Below are 21,709 nucleotides of genomic sequence, written 5' to 3'. Positions count from 1 at the left end.
CAGATCCAGGATGTGTTATTTGAGTGTTCCCTTTATTTTTTTTGAGCAGTATAGTATATACTCACTTTGAAAACAGAATGAAACATAGTTAGAAAGCCAATGGGAAATAGTCATGCCAGCAACAGCATTAAATATAACTTCTCTACATTGTCCCTGGAGGAAGTACACTGTATAACACAACAGTGGTTGAGATCTACAAAAAAGACTGACAGCTTTGTGTATTGTTGCTGGGGAGGTGGTGATGTAAAATACCTAACATGAAATACAAAATATAAGAAAATCTTCTGGGGCATGGATCATCTTAGAAGATTCCTGAGGTCTGTGGACGTTGGAAGTGTATGAATGTCTTTCTAGGGATGAAACTTTAATTTCTCTCATACGGAAGCACATACATGTGTACACACATGCATATACAAACTCATAAACCTATCATTTTGGGGAATGTTTTTAAATTACTGCCTTTAGAGATCTATGTTCTCTGCGTTCCATATTTTTACAGAGGGTTAAAAAAAGAGAAGGAGTGTATAATGTACAGAACTAACCTGTTTTACAACATTAAGTAAAAATGTTAGTAATCTTTTCAAGTTTAGAACTTTGTTCAGAGATAATATTCAGCAACTCAGAGGAAAAAACTTAAATATTAGTTTAAAAGGCTTTGAGTGTGAGGAATAAGATTTTTCAACCTTCCTGTTAAATAGACATTTAGTTTGTAATTATGCTTATAAGCTTATATGCTTATATCTAGTTTTGTTCTTGTATAAATAGTTTTTGTGTATGTTGAGTTAAAGTCATTACTGACAATTAATTTCTAATAGTTTACAATGTAAGAAAGTAAATGTTAGCCAAGTTTAACTACAGGAATCTGAATCAGGCTGTGTAATCATCTCTTAATATAAATTTTAAAATTAAAGTGCTATCCTGAAACAGTACATGAATTCATTCACATAATTTTGGAGCGTTTTTCATCTGTCTGAGGAAAGGAAACAGGTTAAGGAAGTATTCTTTTCTATCTGCAGCCATTATCCACATGCATACATAGATTTTTTTAGTGAAGACAAAGATATCTTTATCTAGACAATGGATAGGCCTACTGATTTCAAACTTGCACTTTTGCCGTAGATTGTATTTGCCCCTCCATCTCTGGGTACTGTTTTTCAAAATTGCCTGAGGCTACAGTACAGCACCTCAGATCCCTAAGGTCCATTGCCTGGCTCCTAATAGCCACTCTCCATCTGTGTCATATGAACAGCTGATGAGATAGCTTCAGTCTCTGTATTTTGGGAGCACATCTACCCAGGTTAAAATGCTGGGGTTGCCAAGGAGCAGTCAGAAGCCATTAATGTTGTGAAAATTTGCCTTGCAGCAGTTCCTTGGCATAGTGGAATTGGTATGACTGTAAAAGGATTTATGCTTATGGACGCATAGATGTAGGGTAGTGGGCTACTAGGGGGGGAAAAAACCTTCTAAAATAGCATTTTTCCAAAGTAGAGAGCTGAAGATGGTCTGATGTCTTTTCCTTAGATTGCTCTTCAACCTTTCTATTTACCTTTTATTTGCCATAAGTCAAAAAAAAAAGGTGGGGGGGGGAGAGAGAAAGAAAAGTGAGTCCCCTTTGGCAGATGGAAAGGAACTACTCAGCCTTGGGGCAGGGTGGTTGTAATGAAATGGCCTGTCATTCTGTAAATAGTGAGGACCATCTTTTCTATGTGATGGAAGATATCACATTGCAGTTAAAATGGGAATGTCAATAAAATTAATCTTCCAGCTCTTTGCTCAGGATTTTTCTGTTTCTTTTTAAAAAGAGGGTTAGGTGGCTGCAACCCTGATGTATTCATGCATGTATGCTTAAAACGTACCCAAGAATAGGTTTGTGAGTAGTACAGATAAAGGAAAAATAAAATTTAAAGGGTTTTTTGGGGGGAGGGGTATAAACTTATAATTTAGCAGTGCTAAAGAACTAGAAGAGGCTACAGGAATTAGTTTGTGGGTCTGTAGCATTCCTCAGGAAGCTATGAAGCCTCTGACTCTGGGTACATTGAGCACAGAGTTTATTGTTTTAGGCTTTCTTGGACAAGGTTTTTACTTAGCATGGGATTTATGGCATTTACTGCTAATGAATGTCTATTCTTAAATTACAAAACCACCGTCTCAGTGCAATTCCCAGATGTCCTTCCAGGACCTCAGCTTCTTAAACACCAGCAGGGAGCATAAACTCTCCACTTCTCTGTTTTCCTCTTTCGTGTGGCTCCGGGCTAATGATGTGTAAGGAAAACACAGCAATCTATAAAGTCTCAGTGCTGTCCCAGTATTCTTCATTTATTTTGCATTTGATTATGCCACAAGTCGGATCTTGTTTCTTTCCTTTTTTAAGAGTTATTAGTTCAAATATTAATGTAGGAATATGGCATATATTGCTGCTCTTGATTGATGCCTTCCCAAAAACAGGAAGACGTGCTCGTATGAATTTTAAGAAAGTAGGGGTCCTGCAATGCCTTGCCAGAAGAGTTTTTCAGATACATAATTTAGATGCCCTCCAGGCATGCTTTCAAGGCATTTTTGCTGGAGGGCAAGAAAAAATAACTATGACTGTTAAAAGTAAATGATTTTTTGCTAATGCACAATTAATGCCAGGAAAAACCACTGAAGAGAAAGATGTTGATGGAAAGTTCTGATTAAGTGAGCACCCTACCTTGATGTATATCTTTTATTTTTTTGAAATAGGATAATAATCATTGATGCAGACACAAAGGTTTTCATGTCTTGCAATAACTGTTCGGGATCATGCTAGATATGTTTGTGTTTGCGGACTTATGTGTACAAGCTTACATGCATGCATGCATTGTAGGAAGAGGAGAGCCTATAGGGAAGGGATGATCTGATAATACATTCATTGAACAGTGAAATATTTATTGTCACCTATACAGAGGGTTCAAAATATATAGACCACAGAACATTTAACTTCATGGTTGCAAGGAATGCATTTATAGTAAATAGATTTTCTCATGATAGATTTTCACATATTGTATCCTATAATTTACAAAGAGATATTGCACCATATGAAATACACTTCTGTCATTGAATTAATTATCTGTGCATGTACGCAGCATAAAATTAATATTTGGATGGACAATGGTTTCTAAATTTTTGTATTTCTATGAAAATTATATTTAAGATATTAAAAAATACTAGATATCTTCATATATGAATAACAGTTTATTAGTGTTTGCCGTAGTTAATCTGATTGATCAAATGGGTTTACAGTGGTTGCTTATTATCTCTTGTCTCGTTTCTTTTCCTTGTAGGGGATGGTTTAGACAACAGTGTAGCTTCTCCTGGCACAGGTGATGATGATGATCCAGACAAGGATAAAAAACGTCAAAAGAAAAGAGGAATCTTTCCCAAAGTAGCAACAAATATAATGAGAGCGTGGCTTTTCCAACATCTCACAGTAAGTTGACTTTTAAAAGAATTTAAATAATTGTCAAGAATTCTATTGAACAAAAGTCCTTATAGTTAATTTTCCTTTCAGAATTTATACTATTAATTTTCTCATTGTTCCCATCACCTGTCTCCTCCCACAAATGACTGTATGACTGGAACTTTGTTGCTTGTATCCTTATGATTTATATTGACTGATTCATAATATGATTTTATTGCTTATTTAGACCCTATGACTATCATTAAGTGTGTACCTTATGATTCTTGATGAATGTATCTTTTCTTTTATATACACTGAGAGCATATGTACCACGACGAATTCCTTGTGTGTCCCATCACACTTGGCCAATAAAAAATTCTATTCTATTCTATTCTATTCTATTCTATTCTTACTTTAACATAAAACAAAATTTGATTTTGGATCTCATGATATGCCTGTGAAATGTTCCATTGTACATGTTTAGAAAGCACTCTCCCTTGATTTTTTTTGTTATTATATAATGTTTAACTGTTTTTATTGTATAAGTAGTCTTTATTTAGTGACCAGGATTGGGAAAGCAATTGTGTTGTTAAGTGAAGCAGTCGCTATGTGAAACATCCTTTACAATTCTAATTCACTTTCCCTTAGCCTTACAGACCCCCAAAGGTTTCAAATGTGAGTCATGGTTGCAAAGTTTATTTTTCATCATTGTTGTAACTGTGAATGATTGCTAAATGAGGACTACCTGTATTTAATGGGTTTTGTTTTAATTAGGCTGCTTGTGTAGTTTTATTTTTTTATTTTGGGTGCTGCTTTGAGTCATAAACATGGGATATGAGGCTGTATAAATTCAATAAATAAAATAGAATAAATGTATACAAATATTATAAACTGATACTTTGCTGTAAAGTAAATTTTAGAGTGATATCTGTAGGTGTATAAAACATGAATGATCTCAAGTAAAAAAATACAATGAAGCATAACAGTTAATTTATTTTGGTGTCTTTTGCAAACAGTTTAAATCTATATGGTAGCTTCTCCCAAGCTGGTATCTTCCACATGTGCAAGCCTTTAGTTTCTTTAATTCTTAGCACATCTAGAAGACACCAACTTGGAGAAGATTGATTCACAGGCCTAGATTTCATGCACATACATACGTACAGAAAATATGTGATCATGAGTGAAGAGTCAGCCAAGCTTAAAGAACCTTTCAAGGGATATTGTGAACCAAGCAGTTCTTGGTATGATTGATGTTATTTAATGTGAGTTTCAGATCTTCCCAGAATTAAACAGATGCAATTATTCCCTAGACTAGATCTTCAGAATAGTGGTGGTATATTTGTTTTGGAATGTACAGAACTTTTGCATATATATTCCAATAAGCTGCAAAAATTCTATAGAAAATATCGCTATGTTGTATGAGGATATCCTTCTCAATCCTGTCTGTTTAAATTGTTCTTTTAATCTCTTATTTTAAAAGCTTTTCATATTGACTTTAGGGTTAAAAATCAGGAAAGGAATATTTGAATAGCAAGTTATGTTGTTAAAACTGGTATTTTGAGATGGTACTTTGTTTACTATTACCATTTAGACATGAAAATATGTATATGCAAAAATAGTTACTTAATTTTACATGGAAATAGAAAATATATTCTATAAGGACTAATTTAAAAGAAAGCCTTGGTGAACTATCACAATGATAAGTGCTAACATAATTACAGGTGGTCCTTGACTTACAACCTCAATTGGGGCCAAAATTTTCTGTTACTAAGCAAGATAGTTGATAAGTGAGTTTTGCTTCTTTTAGCAACTTTCTTACCACAGTTGTTTAATGAATCACTGCAGTTCTTAAGTTAGTAACATGGTTATTAAGTGAATCTGGTTTCCCCATTGACTTTGCTTAAGAGAAGATCACAAAAGGTGATCACATTACTCCAGGACACTGCAACTGTCATAATTTTGATCACATAGCTATGGGATGCTGCAATTATTGTAAGTATGCAATTCAGTCATAAGTCACTTTTTTCAATGCCATTGTAACTTCAAACAGTCACTAAATGAACTTTTGTAAGTTGAGGACTAGCTGCATTAACATTATACATTTTTGTTCATATGGTAATTAATTTCAGTGTCATAATCTCTTTGAGGATACCTGTTTTTCTTATGGTAGTCACTACTCAACATTTCTCAGTAGCTGGTAGAACAGCGCTAGTAATAGATTCACAATTCTAAATCTTCATTTTGATGTAAGAGTGTTATTAGCAAACCAAGGTGAATTGATCTGGCCTAAAGGGTCAGGATTATTCCAAATAGCCAGCCTCTCTGCTCGAGTAGTGGTTATTTTTGCCTTCCAGCTATGGCCATTCCAAAGGTCAGGTGCCCCATAGTACCTGGTTGGCTCAGAGGAATTAGACAGAACATGAGTCTCTGGGCTGATTACTTAACCAAAGACAAAATAATGAGTCCTAAGCAAATACTGACTAATTGAAAGGGCTGTAAATCCATTACATATTGGTCAGGGATAATCAGGAGTATTTAATCACTTTTATCTATTCAAGAGCACTGAAGCTGCAACAGCAAAGCCCTGAACCTTGCCATGTGCTTATTATTCTCATCATTATCAAAATTACTTCACAGCTGTTCTTTGCTACATCACCTCAGCTGGAGATTTACTAACCTGTAAAATGTTTTTAATTTGGAAGTTGAGTGTAACGGGAATGTTTTTTTTTTTTTAATTTAAGGAAGTGGTTTGAAAAACAGCACAATGATGAAGAAAAAAATGGGGGCTATGAGTAATTTCTTTCAGTTCACTTAAGCTTAATGTTAATTTCTCTCATCATTTCTATGGACTTTTCCACTGCTTTTTGTTCTAAATGGCTGTGTGAAAAGTGTTTGTGCATTCTTCCAGCGGAAGAATTTGTATATATTGTATCTTGGATATAATTTCCAGGATATTATTTTATCTTGAAATTTGTTTTCCCCCAAACTCACTTTAAATGACTTAAAGAAATGTATGGCTTAAAGAAAATCAGAATGTTTGATCAGGATGACTTTTGAATGAGTTAAAAAAATTACCATCTAGGTTTTAATGAAGTTATAAATGTCAAAGAATGTACTTATAATTTTCCAGCTTCAGAATGATAGTGCAGACAGCTGATTAGTAAACTGGAAATTTAAAAGAAGTTTGTTCTAAATGCATGTAGAGAAGGAAAAAAAATTCTTCCTCTTAAATAGTGCTTCATTTCTTCTTTTTTTTTCCTTTTTGGTTCTCAAGCAATATAGTTCTTTTAAAATATAACTTTTCTTCAAGCACAAAAATAAATGTTAATTTTAGAAATATTGTTTCAGAGAAATTTCATTTTAAAAACAGCTTCTAATTTTAAACTTTTTCTGTTCATTACTCCTCTAACCTTATTTCAAATGGGTTGGTCCACCCTTTTGTGCTGTGTGACCTATTCTTCTATTACAATAATCTTACAATGTACCCTTTTCGCTCTTTCTTTAAAGAAGAAACTAATTGAATTATCTCATTATTTTAATTTGTTAAGCAAATGTATTTTACATCCCAGGATGTGTTCTTAAAGAAGGGGCTCCTAAGGCTTTGCCCCTTGAATGGCCCATTGGTGCATTTTGACATTCATGCATTCTCATTAATGAAAGGGACATAAAAGGACTCTGGCTGTATTTTTTTTTTCCAAACATCCAACCAGTATGGAACAACTTTTTCCATAACCCACAGGGGTCTCTCTACATATGTTCTCAACTGCAAGCTATTGTCACCTATTTTGAATACCTGAAAAGGACAAATAAAATACTAAAGGCCAACTGTAGCAATTGTTAGTTGTTAGTTTCAGTATGACAAAAATCATTAACCTACTCTTGGCCTGGCAGGCAAAGGACTGAGAAAAACTCTTAAGCCACAAAACATTTTGTATGTGAAATATTTGATTAGGTACAAATATACATACATACACACACACGCTTTCTATTAACAATATTTAGTGCAATAAATCTTTTACAATACAATTCAAACTTAATTTTACATTGAATTTTACAATTCAAACTGCTTCTGTATATTAACAAAAGTTCTTTTGAAACTTGATTATAATTCTACATGAATTAATTTGACCCATTGACATTAACATTTCATAATGTTATCTCCTAATTATAAATATTACAATTCCACAATCCTACTTTTGGAACAACTTCAAAAATACAAATAGTAGGCTATATGCAAAACTATTTTTTACACACATTTCCTCTGCTTCCATTATAATTCAACCATGTTCTTATTATGCAATTGGGAACTGCCTTATGTATGCTATTACAATAGTACAGGAAGATGAAAGGATCTGAGGATGAATTGCTTGGAAGCATACTTGCTTATTCTGGATAATATCCAGTGTTTGAGTGGGTAAAGGAAATCCTAACCTGGTAGTATAAGCTTTTCAGAAGTACATAAAGATTATGATATCAGAAAGGTAAACCTGACATTAAGGCTGTTGTTATTTCACTTCAAAGAGAGTTAAAGAAAAGAAACAGAAAGAAATCTGACCCATGCAAGGTTTATACATAGCCTTGGAAATCTTTCCCCCCCCTTCAATGCAAACAGCCCCTTAGTACACTCAATTAGTCTTTCAGACATTTCTGTTTTCCTTTCTCAAGTGCTCTCCTCTGCAAATAACATATTTGATCATAGAATGAAAACAGGAAGTATTTGTGTACAAAGATACCTCTTGCTCACACTGGTGTTGAGCTGAAAGTTTTCTTATCATAGCAGCCACAGAAAAACTTACTGTGTGATGTAAAACTGTTTTCAAGATAGATGTACATAATCAGAACAGGCAGCAGTTGCAAAGGAAGGAACTATGTAAGCTTATGATTTTTTTTTTACTTTTAGTCATCTGATTTTTCCTGCAGCAGAGATGAGAATTACACATTGATTCCATTCAGTCTTATTTCCTTTTTAGAGTATCTTATATAGACTTTAGATTTAAGTTCACATTAATACATTTTAATTTTTTAAAAGGCAGATTTTTAATCAATTTTTAACATTTAAATAGTTTTTATATAACACTTGCTCTATATGATATTATTAAACTAGTTCTGAAACACTGAGAGTTGAAAGAATAAACTCCAGTAGAATTTAGGAAACATCCACCAAGGGCATAATTTATACCATTAACTATTCTGTTCTGAATAATATTAACTGGTTGATGCATAGAACCTGAGCCTCTATCATAAGACTCAAATGCTGGGGTGTTTTTGATCAAAATAATGATAACCGCATCATCTATTATAGAGAACTAACTCTTCAAATAATGGATCCAAAGTATGCTGATTTGTTCCATAATCCATTTGTTTCTTTTTTTGGTTATCATGTCCCAAAGGTGCTTTTTCAAAAGGCAACTGGACTTTCTGGTTTTTCTTTGAATATGCTTCGGTTCTCATCCAAGAGGCTTCTTCAGCTCTTGAAATGCACTTTGGAGACAACCAAAAGAGCTGGATGGCTGAGAATCTCCATAGATATTTTCAAGAGTTTGCATGAATCTGAATCAGGAAGGGATCTCAAATTATCCATCAAATTTCAAAAGTATTAATATTCTTTCTATCCTGCTTCTTTAAAACCCAGGTTTGGCTTCCATAGGATGTCACAAGGAAAAAGCATTGCTTGTACAATTCTGATATTTTTAGGTATAGACCAGCATTTCCAGCATTTGAATATTTTTGACAAAGCCTTCATTGCTGCCTTACTAAGGAATAGAGGGATTATAGTAATTAACAACACTGGAAATTCACAGCGGGTATATAGGACAGAAATTTGCACTGATCTTTCCTACAGACTGCATCACTTTCTGAGTAAAGTACTGATCAGGATTGTGCATCCTATGATTTCTTACTCATGGAAAAATTATAGCACATAAAAAGTGTGAGTTATTTTAGCATTGTTTTTTATAATGAAACAAAGGAGAGGCCATATCGAAATGCATGTGGAGACAAATCTAAAGGTTCTATGTAAGAACTAATTTGGGCTGTATTATAAAATTATCTAAATCTGTATTAATGTATTTTTAAATTACAAAAAGGTAATCATCAAATGAGATAATCCTTTGAATTCTATTATGCCATTTGATAATTAATTGTTTTCATCTGGTAATTGTGTGAAAGTAAAAAGTGCTTCAAAATATTTTGATCATCATGAAGTAGAAATACTCACATAGAGTAACTTCATTACTTTGAGATAGTGAATTGCCTAGAAAAGAATATTGATAACATTTTTTAAATGTTTTATTACTATTTAATTTTAAAAAATCATTTTAAAAACTTTTCAATGTACTTCTAAAACTTTTGTAACCATTAATTTTGCAAATCTTGGGCAGAGATGGGTTTTTCCTGGTTCGGACCGGTTCTTTAAAGCTGGTAGTGGAAATTTTCCCCTACTCAGCAAACTGGGAGCCACACCCACAAACTGGCTATGGCACCGTCATCTTGTTTTTTGCTTCTGTGCATGCAGAGAAGGTTCTCTTTTTTTGCTTCTGCACATGTGGAGATGCCGACTTTTCTGCACCTCAACTGGGTGGAAAAGAAGCCTCTCAGCTTCCAAGTTCAGCAGCAGACTCAGTCCCTTCACAGGGTCACTTTTCTCCACATCTAGGCAGGAGACACAAGAAGGTGGCAACTCTTGTTCTTCGCCCCTGCTTGGAGAAGGCAGCTCTCCACCCTAATCCAGAGGAGACCAAAGGTTGCTCTCACCCTTGGGAAACAGTTATGCCTCCTCCTCCTCTCCTCCTCACCCTTGGGAAACAGCTATGCCTTCTCCTGGCAAGGAAACCCACTAAGGAAGCCCACTCCTCCTACCAGATCCACCCAAGGAAGGAGAGAGAGATCCTGGCGGTTCCACTGAGCTGCCTCTCACCGAGCTAGAAGCAGCAGCAAGCACCAGGCCATCACCTCTTCTGAGTTAGCCTTAAACTCCACCCTACAATGCCTGAGAAAAGGAGCTTTATTTTCTCAGTCGTGCTGGGAAGTGTAGTGGTTCCTTAACTACTGCTTCTGGCTTAGGGAGATGGCATGGGCTCCTTTCCCAGCACCTGGGGTGGCGGACAGCATGCTCTGATCGGCCTCTCATGACAGCAACATGGAGGAGCAGTCAGGAGGGGGAAAGCACCCCCAAGGTAGAGAAGGAAACCTACAGCCTCCAAAGCCAAACACTTAGCTGCACTGAAAGGCTTTGTGGAGGGGGGGAACAGCCATCAGCAGACGCGCTCTCCAAAAAGGATGCCCACTGTAATGGTGACTTTGCATGGCACGAGTGCTGGTCACTGCTGTTTGTGTGTCTTTCTTTCCCAGCATCAGATCGTACTAAAGCAAAGGCCTTCAAACTTGGCAACTTCTTAAAGTTCTTGTGGATTTCAACTCCCAGAATTTTCCAACCATAAGGACTACAGACTACAGAAGGAGATACTTTTCACTTTTTGTTAGCTCTCTGATTTTAAAACTTTTCCATTTCTCCAAGGAGAGAGAGAGAGAGAGAGATCTTGGGGCATTTTTTAAAAATCAAAGTCAGAGGTAGGTTCCTCCTACACTTGTATTACTTAAAACACATCTTTAAAATCTTTTTGAAACAGGAATGAGTGTTTTTTATTTCCTTAGTTAAGGAAATTAAAAGCTTTCCAACTTACAATTTATGATTGTAAGCAACATACATGAACAATAATAAACATTCAAAATCAAACAAAAACTAATATTAAAAAAAAATTTAAAAGCAGTTACCTACATAGATGAGGCTTAACATACTCCCAGAAGAAAATAGACTTAATTACTATCCTGACACAATACACAAGAGAAAAGTCAAGGTTTCATGACTCTGTGAAAAGCTAATAGAATTGGGGCTGCCTGAGCCTTGGGAAGGAGCTCATTCCAAAGGATAGCATAACAAATACTAGATGTTTCATGTGTAATACTTGGTAGCCTTATAGTAAGCATAGGGGAATAATGATTTATATATATAAAGAAATTATGACCTTCTGCTATGGATATGACCTTCAGGGAGCCTGATCTATGTTTATTCTTCTTTGTTTTCCTTTTTCATATATAAAGAGGACAAGAGAAACATCTGTTTTTAGTTTAAAACTAGACAAAGTTGTGTGATGTCTAAGATAAGTTTTTATCTTGTTTTTAACATGGTTTCTGAATAAGCCAATATCTAAAAACCACCCTTTCCTTCTGGCTTGTTCTTTTTAATTCACTAATTTCACAGTCACTTGGTTTGTCGGTTGATTAAAATCAGAAGACTCACATTCTCTTGCGGTATGTTACAAAGGAAGAAAATAAAAGCAGGGAATATGAGACTCATCGCAGCTCACTCACTGTTTGTGTAAATTTTGGGTCCCTATTATACATATCTGAATCAAATAATTGTTTCTAAAATCATGTTCATTCTGCAACCAAAATAGAGAAGGTTACAAGTATGTAATACATTTTAGCTGGTTTGAAATCACTTAAACCATCTATTGAGACAGAACCAGTGGGTAAATTTGAACCATATGGCATATCATTCATCAAACACAGGCCAACTATTACAGCTCATTAACCTGGCTGGTTAAGAACAATACAGTAAATGCCATTTTGCTGCTTATTATGAATCTTTTGTTAACATGATAGCAGGACAGACCACCTGAAATATATCATTTACACTCATCAAAATGAAATCACTGTAAACAATCAAATCAAAAGATAAACTAGTATTGCTGATACTTTGCCTTTATTTATAGTTTTACTATCCTGGTTGTTGTTAAACCAGCCTCTCAGGAATTTGGTGAAGACATTTAATTAAACAACAAAATAATGACTAGGCCTAAGAATTCATGTGCTAAATACACGAGAAAATATTAAAAACCGCTACAAAAAAAAAGAATAATAAAACATAAAATAAAAACTTTAAAAATAACATTATAGGGGGGGGGGGGAACTTCCAAGTATTATTACAGGTAATCCTTGACTTAAACCATTCAGTTAGTAACCATTTGAAGTTACCAGGCCACTGAAAAAAGTGACTTATGACTTATAATCAATGCAGCATACCCATGAATATATAATCATATTTCAGAGACTTGGCAACTGACATATGATCATCTTTTGCAGCCTTCAGCAATCAAAATTAATGGAGTAACCAGATTCATTTAACAATCATGTTATTAGTTTAACAATTGCAATGATGCACTTATTAACAACTCCTGCAAGAAAGATAATAAAAAGGTGCAAAAGTCAATGGTAATATTTGGGCTCAATTTGTGGTCATAAGTTGAGGACTACCTGTATTATTTTCTCTTTTTGCTCACTACTCCAGACTACTAAATAAATATTTTATGCTATACTTTAAGCATTTACAATTATTGCTAACTTTATTTAAATAGAAGTTTAAATGTTAATTATATTTAAGCATGGCGAGGGGCGGCATTTAAGTCCAATTAATAAATAAAATAAAAAATAAATTTCCTATTTTCTTGAAAAAGCATATTAAAAATAGTTTGACCACTGTTGTATATATGTTATATATAAGGGAGCTATTTCTGCTGAAATTTAGTTATATATCAGCAGCAGTAGCACCCTAGCCATTGTCTATCCACTGTATGAAGCAGGCCTGTTCTGCGTGTTTCCAACCAATAGTTTTGAACTTTCCTTTGGCAGTTGGGCCTGTAATACTTGCTGATGTTGTTTCTTCATCTTGTTTTATGTCTCTTTTGTGGATGCTTTTTATCAAGTAGAATCCATTCCATGACTGCCTTAGTCCACCTGTCTTCAGTTCTTTTTGCTATTTCAATTTTACATTTACATTTCAATTTTTCTACTTTTGGTGGCATAATATAGTTTTGTTTGTTCCACGTGCAAGTCTTGTAAGCCGCTTTGAGTCTACGGAGAAGGGCGGCCTAGAGATCCAAATAATAAATAAAATAAAATAAATAAACTTCACACACAGAGAGAGGCACACATACACACATACACACACAGAGTATCTTGTTTTGTGAAGTCTTGTAAAGTGTATATATAACTTCACAAGACAAGTTATATACAGTGTTCCCTCACTTTTCGCGGGGGATGCGTTCCGAGACCGCCCGCGAATGTCGAATTTCCGCGAAGTAGAGATGCGGAAGTAAATTCACTATTTTTGGCTATGAACAGTATCACAAGCCATCCCTTAACACTTTAAACCCCTAAATTGCAATTTCCCATTCCCTTAGCAACCATTCAGATTATTACTCACCATGTTTATTTATTAAAGTTTATTTTAAAAAATATTTATTAAAGGCAGACGAAAGTTTGGCGATGACATATGACGTCATCGGGTGGGAAAAACCGTGGTATAGGGAAAAACCCCGCAAAGTATTTTTTAAATAATATTTTTGAAAAACCGTGGTATAGACTTTCTGCGAAGTTCGAACCCGCAAAAATCGAGGGAACACTGTATACTGAATATGTACCGTTTTTCTATTGCTGCATATTTTCTCATTTTGAACTCCCAATTTTGTGCTGTTGGAAAGTTTATGTTTTCAGTGATCTGCAAGTTTGATTCTTGCTGCTTGCTGTCACCATATATCTTAATTAGTGGTGATGCTTCTTATCTATACTCTCTGTGGTCATATCTAACTAAAATATTTGTAGTTTTGATTCACATTTCATTTTCAGAATTTTCTGGTGTATTTATTTCTGTTTCTTATGAGTATTTTTCAAAATCATCGCTTTCTCTATGATAGAATGCTTCTGTTATGGTTAATCTTGCAACCATAAGTCTAGACTGGATTTGACATTTTTATCAAGTCCTTCCCAAGAATCTGAAAAAGGCAATAGTTTCTCTTGCATTTTTTTCAAAATAATCTTGTCAGTTAGAAGTTTATCTTTTGTTCCTCTTCTTTTTGGGAAATTTTCTTTCTGCTCAGATAGAGTTTGTTTTCAACTAAATGCTTTGAGATGGCATCAGCTGCTACACCAATTAATATTTTTAAAGTTGTGGGTAAGCAGGTAAGTGGCCTATAGTTGACTAGTGTTGCCCCTTTTGTTGGATTTTTGATTGTGAAGTAGGATTTTTTAGATGTTAATCTTAAATTTTGTCTTTTTCTATTGTGTAGTTAAATTGTTTGGCAGTGAATGTGTGTAGACTCATCAGATGTTTAAATCAATAACTGTGCAGTTCATATTCATCAATTGCTGACCAATTCTTGATCTTCTTTCACCCTTTTTCCAACATTTTTGCTGTTTTACAAATTTTCTCATTTCAGTTTTTATTTTTATTTTTTTGTTATCCACCTCCTTTATCCAAGCTGCTGTATTTCTTTGGATAGTTCCATAGCTGTGCCCACAACTGTACTCTTTCTTATTTATCTGGAATTGACTGATTCATTTCACTCTCTCCATTGATGGAATGATAGAAAGAATTTTAATTCAATTCACATTGGAGATTCTACCTGTACTGTGCAATTTGAATGTCCTACCTGCTAATTTTTTTTGGCTGTGGCTTTGTTTTATTGCTTTCAGTGTTTCTCTAGTCTTCCTTGTCTCCATGTGATATGTTTTTAATCAGGTATTCTTAGGTCGCCTTATTCTTCAGCTTCTTTTCTTTCAATTGTTCTAGATCAGTGTTTTTCAACCAGTGTGCCGCGAAGCTCAGAGAGAGAAAGAAAGAAAGAGAGAAAGAGAGAGAGAAATAAAGAGAGAGAGAAATAAAGAGAGAGAGAGAGAAAGAAAACAAGAGAGACAGAAAGAAATAAAGAAAGCAAGAGAGAGAGAGAGAGAGAAAGCAAGAGAGAGAGAGAAAGCAAGAGAGAGAGAGAGAAAGAAAGCAAGAGAGAGAGAGAGAAAGAAAGCAAGAGAGAAAAAGAAAACAGAGAGAGAGAAAGAAAGAGAGAGAAAGAAAGAGAGAGAGAGAAAGAGAGAAAGTGAACAAGAGAGAGAAAGAAAGCAAGAGAGAGAGAGAAAGAAAGAGAGAGAGAGAGGGAGGGTAGGTGGGAGAGAGAAAGACATAGAGGGAGGGCGGGAGGGAGAAAGAGAGCAAAAAAGAGAGGAAGGAATGAAGAGAGAAACAAACAGGGATGGAGAGAGAGAGAAAAAAGAAGAAGGGAGAGAAAGAGGGAGGGAGAGAGAAATAGAGCAAAAGGGAGGAAGAGAGAGAAAAATTTTTTGTCCAAACTTTTTTTAGCCCCCCTCCCCTCCTCAATCTGCCCCAGGGTTTTGTAAATGTAAAAAATGTGCCATGGCTCAAAAAAGGTTGAAAATCACTGTTCTACAGTGATCTTAATTTCCAGTTTGATGGTGAACTGTTTAACTTTATTCTTATTTGTTGATTTTGCATCCAAGATCTTCAATTATAACTGCAGCTGTGTTGTGCGTCATTTGGTTTGTTTCTTGCAGTGAGGGGGTACTTATATTTTATAGTCTAATATTGGCATATTTTAATATTTGTGTTAGTTGTTTTGTGTAAGAAGCTTCAAGACATGCAGCCTTATTCTCTTCTTTTAATGCTGTTCCATATTTTCAGTCTTCTTGTTCTTTAGTTAGATGACTTTGTTCTTTCTGAGGAGAGAGTGCTTCATTTGGGAATGAGAATGGTTCAATAGCAATGCTGGTTTCTTTTACTATCCCTTCTTCCCCTCTCCCCATGCCCAGTTAGTCTGTACTGTCTGAACTACTTTGATTTCTTGCTTCTGGTTAGACATTTGCAATTCTTCCATAGCTTTTAGGCCCCATAGCACTTCTCAGCACTCTCTGGGAGGTCTCTCTGCAGTGTAGAAGCATTATTTGCATACTGCCTTCAATAATCTGGGTCTTCGTTTTATCAACCTTAGAAGGATGGAAAGATGTTCAGAAACTCCAGCATCTACTGTGGTATTTGTTATCACCCAAGCTACAATCAGTCCAGGGTAGATTTCTGCAAGCTTCATATCCCCATATTATTTATGGGAGAGATACTCTTCTCTGTCTTCTCTGATCAGACCTGTCCAGTGCTCTCCTTTTCCTCCATTTTTAGCGGCATTTGAGACATAATCCATCTTTGCAATTACTGATGTTATACAGTGGTCCCCCGATTATTGCGAGGGTTCCGTTCCAGGACCCCTCGCAATGATCGGTTTTTCGCGAAGTAGCGGTGTGGAAGTAAAAACACCATCTGCGCATGCGCAGATGGTGTTTTTACTTCCGCCGCAGCAGCGAGGAGCCGAAGATTGGGGTTTCCCCGCCGCCCACGCAAACTCCTCGCTGCTGCCGCGCCCGCCGCTTGTCTTGTCCGCCCGCCGCTTGTCCACCGCCTGCCTGCCCGCGCGCCCGCCCTTTGCCCGCCCACGCCGTTTGCTCGCGCCGCTTCCCAGCTGAGTCCTGAAGTGAACTTCCGCGTTTGGCTTCGGGACTCAGTTGGGAAGCCGCGCGGCTGTTTTAAAACGTTGCCGCCGGCATGGGGGGCTTCCTAGCAGCCCCCCAAACCCGGGTTGGCGGTCCGGGGGGTGCTGGCAAGCCCCCATGTCGGCGGCGACGTTTTAAAACAGCCGCGCGGCTTCCCAACTGAGTCCTGAAGCCAAACGCGGAAGTTCGCCTTTGACGTTTGTCTTCGGGATTCAGTTGGGAAGCCGCGCGGCTGTTTTAAAACATCGCCGCCGTCATGGGGGGCTTGCCAGCACCCTCCCGAACCCGGGTGGCCGGGCGAGCAGCGAGCGAACGGCGGGTGGGCGGGCGAAGGGCGGGCGAGCGGCGAACGGCAGGCGAGCGGGTGCTGGGGGGGCCTCTCGCCCTCCCGCCAGCAAGAGGGGGAAGACCCAGGGAAGCCGCCCAGCAGCTGATCTGCCCGGCGCCATATACGCATGCGTGGCCATAAAAAAAGGGCGCGCATGCGCAGATGGTGTTTTTACTTCCGGGTTGAAAAATCGCGATTTAGCCCGTTCGCAATGATCGGGATCGCGATACCCGGGGGATCACTGTATACCACCCATGGAACATTTTGTATCAATTTTCTATTAGACTTTAGTTTAGTATTTGATTTATTCACTGTTTTCATAATTCTTCCCATTGTTTCATGTTATTTCTTCTTTGAGGTTTTGTATGCTTTTTATTATGGAATATTTGATTTAAATATAATCCTTAAGTTACAATTTATAGATACAGTACTTCCTAATAAATGATTTTGGTTTTGTTATGTGTTTTGTTATGTGTTCACCTTTCTAAAATGCCTCCTTTTTATTATTACTGTAATTTTAATTTTTCCAGTTATTTGCAAATTAATCAATCATGTTATATTCCCATTCAATGAGCAATTATTGTTGAGCCTTTATTTATTTATTTTTGTTTAATTGAATCATATTGGCATACTGCATGTGATCAGAAGTTTCTAATTATAATTATTCTTGAATTAAAAATTGTTTGAGGGTGATTCTAATGGTGCAACCCTTTTTTCAAGGGATTTCACATTTTAAACAAACATTTTCTTATAATGCATCTTTTCAGAATGACTTTATTTTTTATGTAATAGATATCTGCAGAGTGTGTTGGCTAAGCTTAGTGATATTTTGCTCTGTATTCTATGATAGAGAATTATGCTCTATAATACAATCTAAGATTGAGAAGATAATCAAGTTCACTTTTGAATGTTGCAGAATTCTGAATATTATTCCTGCTTTTTCATCTATTCCTGTACATTGTTCATTGGTTCTGCAAATTTCCACCTAAAATTTGATTTGGTGCCATTTTAAATAGGAAGCTTATCGTAGGAAATAGACTCATTTTATTGCCATCTCAAGCTTTCAAATAAAATTTATGCCAGAGTGATCAGTTGTTTCTATAGGCATGTTATATGATTTGTGCTGTTCAATATTGTTCTTCTATGTATAAGTTTGAATTCACATTGCAGCATAGACTGTATTAACATAATGAACTGAATTATTTCAGAAGTAATTTACATTTCAATAAATAATATTAAACGAATAGGTTTGTTTCTGTATCCTATATGTAAAAAGTATACACAGATGTCAGTTGTAGCAAAGAATATTTATGGCAACAAATCTTGCATGAAATTTCATTCAACATGATGGTATATGATATTTCTGCACTTCGGTGTATAATTCGGTGTCAGTTTTTTATCCTTTCCTTGGCTAAACAAATAAATGCTTATGAACAAGCATATCTATACATAGCTCCTGATTCATATTATACGCATAGTGAGGAAGGATACAAGCTCAAGGGTCACAGCTGTACTCTGCCCTATAGAAATATTTTGTATACTTATAGTGGGTGAGTAGACAGCAATATTTTAGTTGGCAGAAAATCTCTGAAATAGAATTTACTTTCAGATCAACAAAATATTTTAAATAGTTAACAGACAACCATGATTCTAATGGTACAAAGTTTAAAAGTACTTTGTAATGTTAAATAAATCAAATACTACATGTGGTAATTGTACATACTTATGTTGAATAATAAAACTTAATATGATATCGGCACAAAAACATGCTAATCAAATGGTTAATAATTTTTTTTCCTATATGGCTAACCTGCATTTTCATCAGAAGATGGAATACTAGTATTCCATTCATATATGTATGCATGTCTCATGTCCTAGTGAATATATTGTTAGAAAAATACATGTTATTTCAGAATGAAAAATAATATACATTTGATTTCATGAAGGTAGGTTTCTATTTATATAATGGAACATACTAGCATGTCCTGAAGCATCCTTCAAAACTCCAAAATGAATTAAAAGAATATGATAGTAGAATAGTCCATTCCATTGACCAATGTAATCCCTTGAGCAAATAGACTTAATTACTTTTTCTGAAGGATAAGCAGTTATTTTGTGTCCTTATTACTCAACAAGTAGAACAGCACCAGAGTAATAAGTCTATCATAATAAGTTTTTTCACAAAATAGATTCAAGTTATTGTTAACAATATGTGTTAGATTATATTTGTAAGTTGGAAAATAGATATTTGAAAAGCTAAAAATGAGACATGAGTGACATAGTTAAAAACAGAACAAGAAGTGCTCAGTTTCCAGAGATGGCCCTGAGCACAAGAATAACGACAGCTTGGTCCCCCCCCCCCCCCGATTCTGCAGAGTGATATATAAAAATGAGTCCAGCAAATGACAATTTATCTACACTATAAACTCCATTGCCAGAAACAATACCAATCACAACAAACTTAGATCCAGACTGGATCTATCTCTATTAGAATGTATCTGTTCCTGTGAACTATGCACGGAACTCAAAAGACGACTGGATCTAGATGAAATAAACTTGTACATAGATTACCGTGCTGAATGCATCAAAAACAAGACCCACAATCCATCCGAAAACATCCAACACCCCCCAACAATAAATCAATATCCCCCCCCACCAACCAAGACTAGGAAAGTGGGGCCCTTACTTCCTCAATCCAATCCAATACTAATCTCAAATACAAACTAATTTATTTATTTATTATTTATTTATTTGATTTCTTTGCCGCCCTTCTCCTGGGACTCACGGGGGCTCATAGCATGTAGAAATCTAACATTACATACTAAAATCCTCATAATTAAAAGTTAACAACACTTTCACATATTATCCATCATACATTCATTCATTGGGTGGGGCAAGGTATTAAAATTCCAATGGATCCAGGCCTGCTGGCAAAGGGTGAGTCTTTAAATGTTTACGGAAGGCAGGGAGAGTGGGGGCAGTATGAATCTCTGAGGGGAGCTCATTCCATAGGGCCGGGGCCACCACAGGCTCTTCCCCTAGGCCCTGCCAGATGACATTGTCTGGCTGACAGGACCTAGAGAAGGCCGACCCTGTGGGACCTGACCGGCTGCTGGAATGTATGAGGCAGAAGGCGGTCCCATAAGTAATCTGGTCCCATGCCATGTAGGGCTTTATAGGTCATAACCAACACTTAGAATTGTGTTTGGAGACTAATCAGTGGTGAGCATAGTTCCCTCTAAGCTGAGCAGTGAGCAATCGCTCACTTAAAAATCATCATCAACTCAGAGTTTTCCAAACCTGCCCAGAAGCTGAGAGGGAAAGAGTGAGAGGGAAGGAGAGAGAGAGGAAGAGAAAGAAACAGATAGAAAAAAGAGAGGAAGGAAAAGAGAAAGAAAAAGAATGGGAGTAAGGAAGAGAGAAAGAAAATCAAAATCTAGTTTGAAACTAGCTCAACTATTTAAGCGGCATTTTGATATTGATAGAGTTGCCCTATTATGAGTTCACTGTTATAGACACACAGTACAGTATTTTATTTTGAAATTCTCTGAGGCAAAACAGGGTGGGTTTTTGTTTGTTTGTTTGTTTGTTTGTTTGTTTGTTTGTTTGTTTATTTATTTATTTATTATTTTTGTGCCGCCCAGTCCCGAAGGGACTGCCGCTCAGACACTATACTTTTCCGCCCACCCCCCAAAAAAATTAGAGGGAACACTGGTGGTGAGTGCAGCTCTCAGAGTGCTGTAGAGACATGGGCATACCTCGGGAGGCCCATGATCGCTTTCATGGCTGCATTCTGTATTACCTGCAGTTTCCAAACATTCTTCAAAGGTAGCCACATGTAAAGAGCATTGCAGTAGTCAAACCTCGAGGTGATAAGGCCATAAGTGACTGTAAGTAGAGACTCCCTGTCCAGATAGGGACGCAACTGGTGCACCAGGTAAACCTGGACGAACGCCCCCTCACCACAGCTCAAAGATGGTTTTCTAAGGTCCGATGTGGATCAAGGAGGATGCCCAAGTTGTGGACATGGGTCCAATAAACAGGTGGAAGAGCTCACAGCTCCCGTGGCTTTGTCCACTTCATCAGGCGTCACCAGGTCAAACTCTTTCCACACAACAGGACTAAGACGAGCCCTTGTCACCTCGACTGACTTGTTGTCAGCCGACAACACGTTCCAATTGGAGTCAAGGTCTGTCTGGATCTTGGTGATTTTATCTGCAAAAAACTTATTGAAACCCTCACGCTACCCTGCAAGTGATCGTCAACAACTACTTCAGCTTCAACCACAACAATAGTTGAGCACACAACAGATATAAACTCAAGGTAAACCACTCCAAACTTGACTGTAGAAAATACGATTTCAGCAACAAAGTAGTTAATGCCTGGAACTCGCTACCTGTCACCAACACACACACACACATTTTACCCTTAGTCTATCCACTGTTGACCTCACCCGATTCCTAAGAGGTCAATAAGGGGGCTGTATAAGTGCACCAACATGCCTACCATCCCTGTCCTTATGTTTCCCTCTTACTGATATCCATCTCATGTATATAAACAGTGTTAGATCTATG

General features: G+C 36.5%; 1 protein-coding gene across 12 annotated transcripts in view; it reads left to right on the top strand.

Annotated features, from left to right (window-relative positions):
* Positions 1 to 21,709, top strand: part of MEIS2 (Meis homeobox 2) — a 278,477-nt gene that overhangs the window by 76,620 nt on the left and 180,148 nt on the right. For all 12 annotated transcript variants that reach the window (XM_070756402.1, XM_070756413.1, XM_070756352.1 and 9 more), the window contains one exon: positions 3,303 to 3,448. In XM_070756402.1, coding sequence (XP_070612503.1) covers positions 3,303 to 3,448 — 146 coding nt within the window. The remainder of the gene's footprint in view (positions 1 to 3,302; positions 3,449 to 21,709) is intronic.

The sequence above is a fragment of the Erythrolamprus reginae genome, chromosome 1 (assembly GCF_031021105.1).
Source record: "Erythrolamprus reginae isolate rEryReg1 chromosome 1, rEryReg1.hap1, whole genome shotgun sequence".
Taxonomy (NCBI): domain Eukaryota; kingdom Metazoa; phylum Chordata; class Lepidosauria; order Squamata; family Dipsadidae; genus Erythrolamprus; species Erythrolamprus reginae.
Note: the sequence above shows the minus strand (reverse complement) of the source record. Positions and strands in the feature narration are given on the sequence as shown.